We start from the raw sequence: 15,441 nt of genomic DNA on the forward strand, positions 1-15,441 counted from the left end.
TGGAATTCAAGACGAGGGAACCGGGTGACGGGGCCCACTTTCACGTCCACCGCCGCTGCGGCGGAACCCCTAGTTTCCCTGCCCGGAAGGACAGAGAAAGGAAGAGAGCGAGAGACACAGAGAGAGAGAGACGTCCTCTCCTCTCCCTTTCCCACCTGCCTCCCCTCCCCCTCCAGACTTCATGCCCCCAAGGCCCCGAGACCCCCCAACCCCAGCCCCTCGGGACGAGAGGAGCGAGAGCTGTATGGGCGGTTCCGTCGATAGCCAGCGCGAGCGTAACGCTCCCTAATGGATAGAGCCCGGACCTGGGAGTCAGAAGGTCGTGGGTTCTATTCCCGGCACCGCCACTTGTCTGCTGTGTGACCTTAGGCGAGTCATTTCACTTCTCTGGGCCTTAGTGACCGCATCTGTAAATTGGAGATTGAGACTGTGAGCTCCACCTGGACAGGGACTGTCCCACTCTGTTTGTATCCACCCCAGCACTCAGTATAGTGCCCGGCATATAATATGCGCTCAACAAATGCCATAATTATGATTGGGAAGGAACAGAACGGGGCCTTTTGTCCAGCTGGCCCCAGCAGGCTCCCAGCAGCCCCCACAGCTGCGTGACACATTCGCCGTTCCAGTGCTCCGGAGACGGAAAGGAGAATCATAAGACGTGCTTGTGGCTTACAGAGAGATGCGATTCAGACGATCTTTTCCCTTTAAAAGTGCACCCCAGAGGGCTGCATTTGGAACGCCAAGGTGCGGGAGGCCGTGTGTGGGTGTGTCGCAGCGGTCGTGTACGTACAAACAGTTTCACCTACGGGAACTCGCTTACAAATGGCAAAATGGAACCCTGGCACTGGTGCTCCCTGGGCGGCCGAAAGCGTCCGACGGCCAAATGGATGCCCGCGGCCACGGAGATGACGTTCCCGAAACCCCCCGGCGCTGATTTCGTCGTGTCTGGACGGCGGCGGAGTCCTCCCTTCCCAAACGACGTCCAGACTTCTGTCCGGTCTCCAGGAAGAGCGAGCCCTCACGGGATCTCTGGGAACGGAATCAGAGGGATGGGATCCGTGGGGTCAGTAGGAGGCCCATTAGCCAACAGGCTGGGCCTTACCGAGAAGGGGCCAGCGGGCGTCGGGTCAATCCCTCGATCGATCGAGGGTGTTTACTGAGCGCCTACTGCGTGCCGAGAACCGTGCGGAGCCCTCGAGAGAGGACGGTTGGGTAGAATCAGTAGAGACGATCCCTTCCCTCGAGGAGAGCCTACAGTCCGGCGGGAGGTCGGGATGGTGCCGAGGACACGAGCCGCGTCCCCGCGGGAATCACCTCTCCCTATGGGAGTCAGAAGGACCCGGTTTCTAATCCCGGCTCCGCCACTCATCTGCCGCGTGACCTTGGGCAAATCGCTTCCTTGGGCCTCAGTTCCCTCATCTGGAAAATGGGGATTAAGAGTGTGAGCTCCATGTGGGACAGGGATCGGGTCCAACCCCACTTGCTCATATCCACCACCCCAGCACTCAGAGCAGTGCCTGGCACGTCGTAAGCGCTTGACATATACCACAATTATTATAACAACCCCACCACCCTGAACCTTCCTCCTCCTGTCTTCCCCTCCCACCTTGCCTCCCCCTCCAAGAGAGCAAGTTTTTGACCAGAAACAGAATCCGGGTGTCCAGACAAGCCAAGAAGGTTTGATCCCATCCAACACACCCTGGGTTCTAGCACGTATCACCCGGAAAGAGGCACGGTATTATCCCAGATGCCCAACCCCCTTTGACCGTGAGATCCCGCTGTGGACCAGGGACTGTGTCCGAGTGGATTAACTTGTATCTACCCCAGTGCTTAGCGCAGCGCTTGACACTTAGTAAGCTCTTAACAGCTACCATAACAACAGCAGTACTAATAAGGTGCCAACTATTCTTTCTTGGAGTCACTAAGCTAGGTTCCTGAAGCTTTGTGAAGCGGCTAGAGCCCGGGCCTGGAAGTCAGAAGGTCACGGGTTCTAATTCCAGCTCCACCACTTGTCCGCTCCGTGGCCTTGGGCAAGTCACTTCACTTCTCTGGGCCTCAGTTCCCTCATCTTTAAAATGGGGATTGAGACTGTGAGCCCCAGGCGGGACAGGGACCGTGTCCCACCCAGTTTGCTTGTGTCCACCCCAGCGCTTAATACCGTACCTGGCACATAGTAAGCGCTTAACGGATACCCCGATTATTATTATTATCAGGGGCAGGAAGAGGAGAAGGATGGGGGGGGGGGAGAGAAAGGAGGAGGCCCACCGGCCTTCTCCCTAACGAACTGGAGTCAATAGCGGAAAGTTGCCGTCAGCGGTAGCCGCCCGTTTCCGAGGAGGAAGGAGGAAGCGGCCACCCGGTGTTCCGAAGCCCAGCAGAGAACCCTCCTCGGCGATCCCCGGCCTCCCGATCGATTACTGATTATCACCTCGATCGCCTCAGACACCCCGCCCCCGTTTGACAAAGCAAAGCGTCGAAGTGGAAGCCAGGAAATGTGATTCATTTCCTGAGGAAGGAAGTCGAGGTTACCCCTCATCCCCCCTCCTCCACTCCCCCCCGCCCACGCCCCACGCCTCCCGCCCACCTTCAGCACCTGTAGCCCGCCCTCCCCACACGCCCCTCCGCCCAAGGGCCCGGCCCCCGCGTCTGCCCGGGAGAGGCGGCCCCCGGGTCTGTTGGCTGGCGGAGGGTGGGACGAAGCTCACCTCCTTCTGGCTTCCACGCAGGGATGATGGGGGGCGGCACCTCCCGCGCCCCCATGCCATCCGGGGAGTGGGGGGCCCCGGCCTCCTCGGTGAGGGTCACCTGCGCGGCCCCCAACAGCGCCCTGAGTCGGCCGATTCAAGGAGGGCTGATCCGCAACCCCACCGGCGGCCTCTCCATGCGGCCCGGGGCCCAGGCCAGCGGCCAGAGGACCATGCTCCAGTCTCAGGTCATGAATATCGGTAAGAAGCGGCGCCCGTCCCGACGGATTCTCTGGGAGGGGGAAGCTGCGGGGGCTCGGTCCACCTCTCTTCCAGGGTCAGTCGGTCAATCGGTCGTATTTATTGAGCGCTCACTGGGTGCGCAGCACGGTACTAGGCGCTTGGGAGAGGACAACACGTGTAGAGGTGTTCCCTGCCCACAGTGAGCTTCCAGTCTAGAGAGGGAGACGGACACGAACAGGGATACGTTGAGGATTCGGACATAAGGGCCGTGGGGCCGAAGGGGATGGAGAATTAAGGGAGCCAGTCAGGTTGATGCAGAAGAGAGAGGGAGAAGAGGAAAAGAGGATCCAGTCGGGGAAGGCCTCTTGGAGGAGACGGGCCTACAGTAAAGGCTTTGAAGGGGAGGAGAGTGATGGTCTGTCAGATATTCCAGGCCAGAGGCGGGATGAAGGGAAGGGGTCGGCGGCGACATAGACGAGGTGGAGGAACAGCGAGTAGGGTCGGAATTGTCCGCTTGCTTCAGTCTTAGCTGACCCGGACCGAGAACGTGGGGGTGGGGGGAACGACTCGATTTCAGTTCGACCTGCTCTCCCTCCCCTGCCCCTCTCCACCAGCAGGTTGGTGGGGAGGGGGTAGAGCAAAGACACGGAGACAGAGAGGCACCTCAGAGCCGGAGACCCAAAGCCCAGCTCTCCAGCCCCTGGCGGGACGGGCCGAGGGGAAACCCGTTCCTTCTCCTCCCGGGATTGACTCCTCATTTCTGGGTAACCCGGATTTCTGCTCCCCTCTCAGGGCCGTCGGAGTTGGAGATGAATATGGGGGGCCCACAGTATAGCCAGCAGCAAGCCCCTCCCAACCAGACGGCGCCCTGGCCGGAAAGCATCCTCCCGATCGACCAGACCTCTTTCGGCGGTCAGAGCAGGTGAGCGGTGGTGGGGGGGGGGGGGCGGGGCGGCAGGCCGACGGAGGTGTAGACCGTTCGGCCTGTCCGGCCGTGGACATCAGGATGAGAAGCCCCTCTTCGGGGGCCGGGGACTCGGAAGGGCAGGTGCCTCGGGAGGGGACTCGTCTAGGGGCCCGGGTCCGTGCGAGGGCCGGGCCCGCTTCCGAGCAACTGGAATGCGTGAAAACGAGCCCCGTGGATCCCTCTCCCCGTTCTGGGAATCCCGACGCCCCGGGCCCACCGGGGCGGGGGCTTCAGAAAGGTCAGGGGTCAGCAGCGTCGCCTCGAAACCCGGGGTAGCCCCGTTCCCGGCCAGAGCCTGGCGACCGAGTCGGGAAATGAGTAGGCAGAAGCAGAGGCAGAAATGACTTGGGGGGCGATCAAGGGCGTCGCTATGAGTCAGCTGGGTGGGGGGCGCTTCTGTGCCCCCTCAGTTCCCTCATCTGTAAAATGTGGTTTCAGCCTGTGAGCCCCATATGGGACAGGGACTGTCTCCAACCTGATTAGCTTGTATCTACCCCCGGCGCTGCTTACAGCGAGTGGCACGTAGTAAGCGCTGAACAGATTTTCATAATCAAACGCCGTCGAGTCGTCTCCGATTCACAGCGACTCTGTGGATGTATTTTCTCCGGAACCTCCTGTCTTCCGCCGTAATCCGTAACCTTGCTGACGGTTCTTCCCATCTCGTTTCTGTGGTTTCTGTCCAACTAGTTGCCGGTCTGTCTCTTCCACGTTTTCCCTGGACCCTTCCTGGCGTTATTGTCCGCTCCGGAGAATCGGTCCTCCCGATGATGTGTCCAAAATACGCTAATCTAAGTCGAGTCGTTTGGCTTTCCAAAGACCACTTTGGCTTAATTTGTTCCAAAACCCATTTGTTTGTTTTTCGGGCAATCTGTGGTATTTGCAGAAGCCTTCTCCAATACCACATTTCAAAAGAATCAATGTTCTTTTTATCCTGTTTTTTCACTGTCCGGCTTTCGGGCAGTTTAACAAATATTATAAAGAAAAAGAGAGGGGAGAACACGGGAGGGAAAGATTTAGGCGACGTAATAGTGACAGTGACGGTATTTGTTAAGTGCTTACTCCGTGCCAGGCTCTATACGAAGCACCGGGGTAGATAAAAGGTAAAACAGGTTGGAAGTCAAATCCCACGTGGGGCTTACAGTCTAGGAAGGAGAACAGGGATTGAATCCCCATTTTGCAGACGAGGGAACTGAGGCCCAGAGAAGTAAAGCAACATGCCCAAGGTCTCACAGCAGACAGGTGGCAGAGCCGGGATCAGACCCATGACCTTCCGACTCTCAGGCCCGGGCTCTATCCGTCAGGCCATGCTGGGCGGAGAAGTCCCGCGCCTGCCCAGAGGCCGGGGGGGACTGTCCGGCCACCTCTGAGCCGGGGCCGTCGGTGTCTCCGCAGGCAACCGTTCGGGAGCTCCTCCGACGAGCTGCTCTGTCCGCATCCCGCCTCCGAGTCTCCGAGCGACGAGGGCTCCCTCCTGGACCAGCTCTACCTGGCCTTGCGGAACTTCGACGGCCTGGAGGAGATCGACCGGGCCCTGGGCATCCCCGAGCTGGTCAGCCAGGTACGCCCGGCCGCCGCTCGCCAGTCCCCGGGGCCCGTGGGCATTGGGCGTGTCCGGCTGAGCTCTCCGACGCTCGGGGCCGAAGTCTGGGGGCGGGGGCCGGTTGCGGCTCGCCCGACGACCCTCTGCTTCTACAAGTTTCTGTGGTTCACCTCAGGCAATCCCCTTTTTTCGTCCAATGGTATACGTTAAGCTCCGCCACTTGTCAGCTGTCGGCTGTGTGACTGTGGGCAAGTCACTTCACTTCTCTGGGCCTCAGTTCCCTCGTCTGTAAAATGGGGATGAAGACTGTGAGCCTCACGTGGAACAACCCGATGACCCTGAATCTCCTCCAGCGCTTAGAACAGTGCTCTGCACATAGTAAGCTCTTAACAAATACCAGCATTATTATTAATATTAAGCACTTACTATGTGCCAAGCACTGTACTAAGCACCGGGATAGATAACAATCACGGTACTTGTTAAATACTTATTATGTCAAGCACTCTTCTAAGCGCTGGGGGTAGATACAAATTAATCAGGTGGGGGACAGTCCCTGTCCCACATGGGGCTCACAGTCTTCATCCCCATATGACGGGTGAGGGAACTGAGGCCCAGAGAAGCGAAGTGACTCACCCAAGGTCCCACAGCAGATAGTGGCGGAGCCGGGATTAGAACCCAGGTCCTTCTGACTACCTGGCTTTGGGCTGAGGCAAAGGCAGAAATCCCCCCAGGTCAAGGAGCCTCTTCCAGGTGAGGCAGTGCCTGGAAAGGCTCGTCAGAAGCACAGAACGAGCGGCTCGTCACATCTTCTCTAGATCGTGTCCCCCGCTTTGGGCAGGGAATGTGTCTGTTGTCATATTGTACTCTCCCAAGTGCTTAGCACAGTGCTTCGCACATGGTCAGCGCTGAATAAATACGACGGAACGAATCTTCGAAGCTCAGCGGAAAGCCACAGAGGCCGTCTTGCTAGGCCAGTTCTTAGCGAGGGAGCCTCCGGGAATGAGATGATCACAGGTGGGTGAGCGGCAACCGGAATAAGCCAAGAGGGGAAGCAGAGAAGCAGTGTAGCCTAACGGATAGACCGCAGTCCTGGGTTCTAATCCCGGCCCCCGTCACTCGACCGCTGGGTCAGTTCTCTTCTCTGGGCCTCAGTTACCTCGTCTGTAGAATGGGGATTGGGACTGTGAGCCCCACGTGGAACTAGCCCCGTGTCCAACCTGATTATCTGGTATCTACCCCCAGCACTCAGTACAGAGCCCTGGCACATAGTAAGCGCTTGACAGATAGCGTAAAAAAAAGGCGATACGGACGGAAGTGCCGCGAGTGGGGGTGAACCTGGAAGGGGATAGCAGACACAGTCGAGCGGAGGTGGTGGTTGAGGGAATCTCTCTCAGGGATCATCATTTGTTCGTTCATTCGATCGCATTTATTGAGCCCTTATTGTGTGCCAAGCACCGAGCCTCTGTGTCGCGTGGCACAGGAGCCGATCAGAGCCCTCGTGATGACCCCCTCTCGGCACCGTCCGCCCTGACCGGGTGGGATCCCGACAGACCACGGGAGTTAGGTCAGACGGCCAAGCTTGGTGTGTTGGATGCCCATCCTGTCAAGACGGCGGCGCTTTCTTCCCAGAAGGCCGGCCTTCCTTGAGTGAGCTGCGTCCACGTGTCACATTTCGGCCACGTCTGTGCGGCCAGCCAGACCACCTGGCTCAGGGAAGGCCCAGCGGAAAGGACCCCGGCCCGGGAGTCGGACAGTCTGGGACCTAGTCCCCCGGCAAGTCCCCGACCTCTCTGGGCCTCGGTTTGCTCATCCGTCAGACGCGGGCGGGGTGCGGCTGAAGCGAGAAGCGGAAGCACCGAAGCCGCTGTGGGTGATGGTGTGTCCGTTTATTGTTGTACCGGACTCTCCCGAGCGCTTAGTACAGTGCTCTGCACACAGTAAGGGCTTGATAGATACGATCGGACGAATGAATAATCGGGCCCTTCCTGGAGGCGAGCCTGTCCTGGCCTCGGGAGGCGCCACGTCCGGGAAAGGAGTCCGACCTAGATGGCTGTGGCCTGGGCCCCGTGGAGCCGCCCGGGAAGTCAGAAAGCGGATGCGATTCCCGGCCGTCTCGGCCGTCCCCCGCCTCCGCTCTCGGACGCTGCCTCGGCACTTCCCCTCGGAACGCCCGGACTCAGGGACCCACCGGTTTAGACGGGGGGGCGGGCCGGTCGGCATCCCAGATCCCGTGTGTTGGCGAGATTCCACACGATGTTCCAGGTCCCCCCCCCTCCGTTACTCCCCGCCCCCGGGGAAGGGGGAAAAAACGACCAAAACCAACGGAGCGACACGTTTGGAAAAGAGCACGCCCAGTTCAACCGGAAAACGCACCGTTGTCGTCCTGGGTCGGGGGGCAGTCAGTCAGTCGTATGTACCGGGCACTTACCGTGTGCAGAGCAACGTACTGAGCGCTTGGGAGAGGACAATACACCAATAAAGAGACACATTCCTTGCCCACATTGAGCTTCCAGTCTAGAGAGGGAGACAGACGTGAATAGAAATAAATAAATTGGAAAGATCTGGACATAAGTGCTGTGGGGCTGGGAGGGGGATGAATTAAAGGGGCAGGTCGGGGTGACGCAGAAGAGAGTGGAAGGGGGCGGTCCCCGGCCCGGCGTGGGTGGGCCAGCGGCTGGGGGGTCCCGGCCGGACTCGAGCGGGCGGGTGCGTGTCTCCCCAGAGCCAGGCCGTGGACCCCGAGTCGTTCGCGGGCCAGGAGGCCGGGCTTCTCCTGGACCAGAAGGGGCCGGTGTTCCCTCAGCAGTACGCCTCCCAGGCGCAGATGGCCCAGGGCGCCTACGGCGCCGCCCTGCAGGACCCCAGCTTCCACGCCCTCGGCCAGAGGCCGGGCTACGCCGCGCTCCGGATGCAGCCCCGGCCCGGCCTCCGGCCCGCGGGGCTCGTGCCCGGCCAGCCCAACCAACTGCGGCTTCAGCTCCAGCATCGGCTCCAGGCCCAGCAGGTAGGCAAAGGGGACGTGGGAGTCGACTCGGGAATCAACCAGTCGTTCGGGGGTATTTACAGAGCGCTTCTTGTGTGCAGAGCACTGGACGGAGAGCTTGGGATAACGATATTTATTCAGCGCTCCCCTGTGGGCAGAGCACTTTGCTAACCATCGGAAAGAAATACGCGGCCGAGAAGTAACACTGTACTGAGCGCTCGGGAATGGTCATGATAATATTTATTCAGCACTCCCTTGTAGGCAGAGCACTGTTCTAAGCACCGGGAAAGAATACACGACCAAGAATTAACACTGCACCGAGCACCTGGTAGCAACATTTATTAATAATAATAATAATAATAACGATGATGGTATTTAAGTGCTCACTATGTGCCAAGCACCATTCTAAGCGCTGGAGTAGATACGAGATAATGAGGTTGTCCCACGTGGGGCCCACAGTCTTCATCTCCATTTTACAGGTGAGGGAACTGAGGCACAGAGAAGTGAAGTGATTTGCCCAAGATCACACAGCTGATAAGTGGTCCCGTGTGGGACAGGGAGTGTCCAATCCGTCTAGCTTGGATTATTATTATCGTGATTATTATTATTATTATATGTTAAGTTCTGACTATGTACCAAGCACTAAGGTGTATACAAGTTAATTAGGTTGGACACAGTCCCCGCCGCACAAGGGGCTCCCATTTTAAGTAGGAGAAGTAGGATTTAATCCCCATTTTGCCAATGGGGTAACTGAGGCACAGAAAAGCGAAGTGACTTGCCCAAGGTCCCAGAGCAGCCAGGAGCTCCCCCCAGCAGCACTTAGTGCAGTGTTTGCCTCACAGTTAGCGCTTAGCAGACAGCGCCGCCGTTACCGCGGTTAGGCCCGTTAGGCGGTCGTCGTCGTCGTCTTCGGGCCCGGCCGCGCTCACGCCCGCACCCTCTCCTTTCTCTCCCCGCGCCCCCCGCTCCGCCCGGAACGTGCTCAGAACCGCCAGCCCCTGCTCAACCAGATGGGCAGCGTGCCCGGCATGAGCCTGCCGCTGCGGGCCGGCATGCCCGCCCAGGTGAGTGGCCGCCCCCCCGCCCACCTCTCACCGCCCCGTCTCCGGTCTCCGCCCGCCTCCTCTGCCCTCGCCCTGGCGGTGGTCCCGCTGAACCCCCTCTCCCCTCATCCGTGCTCCCCCTCTCGCGGTCACCTCCCTCCTCCCCACTGGCGGCCAGCCCAGCCCCACCTCTGGGAGGGGACCCCACGCCCAAGAAGGGGGTCATGGGGCTCAGCTCCATCTCTCTCCAGGCCCCCCCTGCGCCCACCCCAGCCCGCCCTGGCTCCGCCTCGGGGACCCAGGCCACGAACACCGCCTCACCCGAGATTTCTCGGTCGGGGCGGACGGCCCGGCCCTCCCTCCCAGCCGCCCTCTGGGCCTCCGGGACTTTTTGGACACTCTGGGCTGGGTGTCTGGGACCTTAGCTGGCCAGAGTGCAACTCACCCATGTTGACGTAGACGCATGTGCAAGCAAGCGAATGCACAGTTGCCGGACTCAGACTGGCCCGAGGGGCGGTCCCCGGGCCAATCCCGGAGGGCCAGAGGGTCTCCTAGAAACCGTGGGTCTGCGGGGAGGGGAGCCCCGTTTTCGTTGGGGGCCGACGCGGCGGGGGCGGGCCCGGCGCCGGAGGTACGTCTCCGAGCGAGGGCCCGACGCCCGTCGGTGAGCCCCGGGAGGGGTGGGCGATGACCTTCGTCTCCCCTCCTCCCCCACCCCCCAGGGCCCGATCAACGCCCAGATGCTGGCCCAGAGGCAGAGGGAGATCCTCAACCAGCACCTGCGGCAGAGGCAGCTGCAGCAGCAGCAGGTGCAGCAGCAGGTGCAGCAGCAGCAGCAGGCGGTGCAGCAGCAGCGCACGCTGATGATGCGCGGCCAGGGGCTGAGCCTGACGCCCAGCATGGTGGCCTCGGGGGGCCTCACGGCCACGATGAGCAGCCCCAGGATCCCCCAGTCCAGCGCCCAGCAGTTCCCGTTTCCGCCCAACTACGGTACCGGCCGCCCCGGGAAACGACGGGAGGGGGCGGGAACGGCGCCGGGGGTCGCCAGATAGTCCTCGCGACGCTCGGAGCCGGTGGGGGATTTCCTCGGGCGCCTCGTCCGCGCGGGGCCCGGAGCCGAGACTCCGGGACGTATGCGGTCGGATCGGGGCCCTCATCCCGCTCGGAGGGGAAATGGAGGCCCGGAAAAGTCCCGCGACGGGCGAGGGGCGGAGCTGGGGTCAGAGGCCCGGTCTCCCGACTCCCCATCCCGGACTGCGTCCGCTCCGCTTCCCCCGTGCCACCGTCGGCCTCGAAGAACCGACGGTGAGAACGCGCGTTCCAAGTGGGTGCGCGTCCGAGGGTGGGTGGGTAACTCGAGACCCCGGTCACAGGCGTTCATTTGACCAAAATACGGAGCCACAAGAGAGACAAAATGTTCTAGAGACGGCTCTTCCCTTAACTCCGGATGACTAGTGTGGCCTGTTAGCTTTTGTTGCTATGCAAACCCGGAGTCATAATGCCACCTCGAATGCTTCCTGCGCTTTAATTTCCCAAAGAGCGTTTACAGTACCTCATTTTGTCCTCACCTCATCTCGGCAAGGGAGAGAGAGGCACGTATTAATCTCCCCCTTTTACAGATAAGGAAACAGACCCAGAGAGGTTAAGAGACTTGCTTACAGTTGCCCAACAGGCTGGGACTAATCAGGCAATCAACGATATTTATTGAGCGCTTACTGTGTGCAGAGCACTGTACTAAGTGCCCGGGGAGTACACTACAACAGACCGGTGGACACGGTCTCTGGCCACGACGAGAGTCCAGGTCTTTTGACTCCCAAACCTGGGCTCTTCCGGCCTGAATAATTGAATGCCTACATGCAAGGTGGCGGGGGCGGGGCGGGTGTTTGGTATCTGTTAAGTGCATACTATGTTCCAGGCACTGTACTAAGCACTGGAGTAGATACAAGGTAATTAGGTCACACGCAGTCCTCGTCCCACATGGGGCTCACGGTCTTAATTCCCGTTTTACAGATGAGGGAATTGAGTCACAGAGAAGTTAAATGACTTAAGGTCCCACAGCAGACAAGAGGCATAACCAGGAATAGAACTCGGGTCCTTCTGACTTCCAGGCCTGTCCTTTATCCACTAGGCCATTCTGCTTCTCAAGGTGTCGGGTCGATAAGGGGTTAAGCGGAGTAGTTCCGGTCTTTGTTAAGCACTTAATATGTCCCAAGTGTTGTGCTAAACACCAGGGTAGATTCCAGAATCTACCTCTTAAAATCAGGTCGTACACGGTCCCCGTCCCTCGGGAGATTCATTACATAAAAGGGAAGGGAGAACAGCTATTTCATCCCCATTTTAGAGATGAGGCAGCTGAGGCTCGGAGAAGTGCCTTGCCCAAGGTCACCCAGCAGGCAAGTAACAAAACCAGAAACCCCTGTTCCTCGATTCCCAGGCCCGGGCAATTTCCACGAAGCCACACCACTTTACAGACTGATATAATGTGAGGATATGGAGCGTTTTCTCTGCCACCACCACCACTAACAGTAATGATAATTGGGGTATTTGTTGAGCGCCTGCTGTATGCCAAGCACTGTACTGTGTGCTGGAGTGGATACAAGCAAATCGGGTGGACACGGTCCCTGTCCCACGAGGGGCTCACCGTCTCAATCCCCATTTTCCAGATGAGGGAACTGAGGCCCAGAGAAGTGAAGCGACTTGCCGTAGGTCACCCAGCAGACAAGTGGTGGAGGTGGGATCAGAAACCGTGACCTTCCGACTCCCAGGCCCGGACTCCGTCCACTACGCCGTGCCGCTTGCGGCTGCCACTTCCCGTTTCGGAGGAATTCCTTTCCCACTCTGGCGAAGGACGAGAGTCCGGAGCCTGCGAGACGCCGTCCCTGCTCTTCCCCGGAAAGGTTCACCGACTAGGAACGGCATTCCCGTTGGCCAGGGCTGGCCGAGTCTCCTCTCTGAACGTTTTGCTTCTCTTCCTTCTCGGTCTTTCGTTCTCCACGGGCCGCCGGGCACATCCGTCCTCCTTCCGAGGCTCAGTCGCCCTGCGTCTGCATCTTAGCCATCTCCTGCCGGAGGGAACGGTTGGACCCTAAAATCGATCGATCAGTGGTATTTATCGAGCGCTCACTATGTGCAGAGCACCGTACTAAGCACTTGGGAGAGGACGGTACGATGGAATTAGCAGACACGTTCCCTGCCAGTCACGAGATTACAGTCTAGAGGGGGATATGGAGAGAGGGGAAGAGAGGTCAGTCCGAGAAGGCTTCCCGGAGGAGGCGCGATTTGAAGATGGGGGGACTGGAGTGCCGGGCCGGGCTGGCACCCGGCACAGATTAAACGCTCCACGTGTCGGGATTTTACTGCAAGCGACGGGCTGATAGATGTGGCGTCTTCTGGGGTCACGGTGTGGCCTAGTGAAAGAGCACGGGGCTGGGCGTCCGGAGATCCCCCCCTCTGCCGCTGGCCTTCCGGGTGACCTTGGTCGAGCCCCTCCACCTCTCCGGGCCTCAGTTTCCTCCTCGGCGAAATGGGGATCCGTTTCCCCGCTCTCCCGACCGCTTGGATGGGGAGCCCCGTGCAGGGCGGGGACCGTGACCGATGGGACGATCTCTTATCTCGCCCAGCGCTCAGCACGGGGCTCGGCGCCCGGCGAGCACCGAATCGACGCCCCACCCCCGCCGAGCGGGAACCGGGACCGGAAGCAATGACGATCTCGCTTCGGGCCCCCCCGAGAACAACTCACCGGCCGGTCTCTCTTCTCTAGGGATGAGTCAACAACCTGACCCCAGCTTCACGGGGGTGACCGCGCCCCAGAGCCCCCTGATGTCCCCCAGAATGGCGCACACCCAGAGTCCCATGATGCAACAGTCTCAGGCTAATCCGACCTACCAGTCCTCTTCCGAGATGAACGGGTGGGCCCAGGGGAACATGGGTGGAAACAGGTAAGAAAGAGCCCCGGGGGCTTCGGCTGGGCCGTGGTGACCGCTGGCATCGTCCGCCTTCTAGTCGTTTTCCGGTCGGTGACCCTTCCGGCGGGTCAGTGGTCTGGGAACGCCTGAGCCCTGCTAAATGCCGAGGGCCACGCTCGGCACCCGCTCTGTGCAGGGCACTGTACTGGGCATCTGCTTGAGCACAGGGTTCTGGACTGGGCACTTTCTGCATGCAGGGCGCTGTGTTAGGCACCTGCTATGTGCAGAGCATTATACTGGGCGTCTACTATGTGCAGAGCACTGTACTGATCACCAGTGGCGTGTGGAACACTGTCCTGGGCACCTACTGCGTGTAGCGCTTTCGTGGGCCCCGACTGTGTGCAGAGTGATTTCCTGGGTTTCTGCTATCTGCAGAGCACTGTATTAAGCACCTATTGTGTGCACCGCTGGGCACCTCCCGGGCCTGCTTCAGAGCTCGCAAGGTAATCCTTCAATCCAAGTTTTGGAGGCCTCACTGTGTGCAGAGCACTGTGCTGAGTGCTTGGTAAAGACACAGTACAGTCGGTAGATGGGATCCCCGCCTTTGAGGAGTTTACGGTCAGGAGACTCAGTAGCCATAAATTGGCACCTGGGCTCATTTTACCGTACGTATAATAGTGAAGAGTGCGGAGAGACTGTAAAGAACAGGCATAAGAGAACAGTTGTGATGATAAGTGTTCATTAAGCAGCTGCTCCGTGCAGAGCACTGTACTGAGAGCTGGGAAAACCTACACCGCCGGGATATCGACACGGTCCCCGACCCCAGAAGGGCTCGCGGTATAAGAGCGACGAGGGGAGGAGGCGGCGACGGCGGGAAGGAGAGGTGAACCCCAAAGAGAGCGGTTTTTAAACAGGAATGTTGTGGAGAGAAAGGGAAGGGGCAGCCCTGGAAGGCCCCCAGGAGGAGGTGCCCTGCCCGCCGGCTCCTTGATTCAATCGTATTTAAGCGCTTGGAAAGTACAATTCGGCAACAGATAGAGACACTCCCTGCCCAACAATGGGCTCACGGTCTAGAAGGGACGTGGCGAGACGCGGCAGCGGCGGGGGTGAGAGGCAGACGGCCGGCGGGCCCCCCGGCCCGCCCCATAACCGCTCTCGCTCCCACCTCGTGCCACGCAGCATGTTTCCGCAACAGTCCCCGCCGCACTTCGGGCAGCAGGCCGGCGCCAGCATGTACAACAGCGTGAACATCAGCGTCTCCATGGCGACCAACTCCGGCGGCATCAACAGCATGAGCCAGCTGACGGGCCAGATCGGCATGACCTCAGTGACCTCGGTGCCTCCGGCGGGATTGTCCTCCATGGGTCCCGAGCAGGTGAGCCGCCGTTGCCGCCGCCTCCGCACGTGTGTGTGTGTGTTGGGGGGTGGTGGAGTGCAGGGGTTGTGGGGTCACCAGGGAGAGGATGAGCCCGGAGACCACGGTTTTCGCCACATGGGAAGTGTCTCTGCCCTGGGGTCGGGGGACATTCTGAACTTTTTCCGTCGCACATCCTCACGGGTTCCTCCGCCTGGCGAAGGTGCCGGGGCAGCCGGCGGAGGGCACTCAGAGAGAGACGAAAAGAGCCCACCGCACATCCTCCCGGCTTCCTCCGCCTGGCAGAGTTGCCGGGGGTAGCCAGCGGGGGACACCCTGAGAGAGAGAGAGGCGGAAAGAGTCCATCGTATATCCTCAAGGGTTCCTCCTCCGGGCACAGGAGCCAGGGGCAGACATCTGGGGAGAAGGGGAAGAGAGAGAGAGCAAGGAGAGACAGAAAGAGCCCACTGCACATCCTCACAGGTTCCTCTGACTGGCCAAGGTGCCGGGGACAGCCAGTGGGGGTGTTCAGAGAGAGAGAAAGACAAAAAGACCCCACCACACATCCTCCCGGCTTCCTCCACGTGGCAAAGGTGCCGGGGACAGCCAGTGGGGAGTGCTGAGGGAAAGAGAGCGAGAGAGAGAGAGACACACACACAAGGAGACCGACAGAAAAAGGCAGCCGCACATCCTCACGGGTTCGTCCGCGTGGCAAAGGTGCC

The 15,441-nt window shown here is 59.8% G+C and overlaps 1 protein-coding gene across 3 annotated transcripts in view; it reads left to right on the top strand.

The window, feature by feature from the left end:
• Positions 1 to 15,441, top strand: part of NCOA2 (nuclear receptor coactivator 2) — a 171,006-nt gene that overhangs the window by 151,512 nt on the left and 4,053 nt on the right. For all 3 annotated transcript variants that reach the window (XM_029068289.2, XM_029068290.2, XM_029068292.2), the window contains 8 exons: positions 2,727 to 2,945; positions 3,720 to 3,849; positions 5,287 to 5,452; positions 8,157 to 8,438; positions 9,404 to 9,481; positions 10,183 to 10,450; positions 13,221 to 13,398; positions 14,545 to 14,740. In XM_029068289.2, the coding sequence (XP_028924122.1) occupies positions 2,727 to 2,945; positions 3,720 to 3,849; positions 5,287 to 5,452; positions 8,157 to 8,438; positions 9,404 to 9,481; positions 10,183 to 10,450; positions 13,221 to 13,398; positions 14,545 to 14,740 (1,517 nt within the window). The remainder of the gene's footprint in view (positions 1 to 2,726; positions 2,946 to 3,719; positions 3,850 to 5,286; positions 5,453 to 8,156; positions 8,439 to 9,403; positions 9,482 to 10,182; positions 10,451 to 13,220; positions 13,399 to 14,544; positions 14,741 to 15,441) is intronic.

This window comes from Ornithorhynchus anatinus, chromosome 7, assembly GCF_004115215.2.
Source record: "Ornithorhynchus anatinus isolate Pmale09 chromosome 7, mOrnAna1.pri.v4, whole genome shotgun sequence".
In the NCBI taxonomy this organism is placed as follows: Eukaryota; Metazoa; Chordata; class Mammalia; order Monotremata; family Ornithorhynchidae; genus Ornithorhynchus; species Ornithorhynchus anatinus.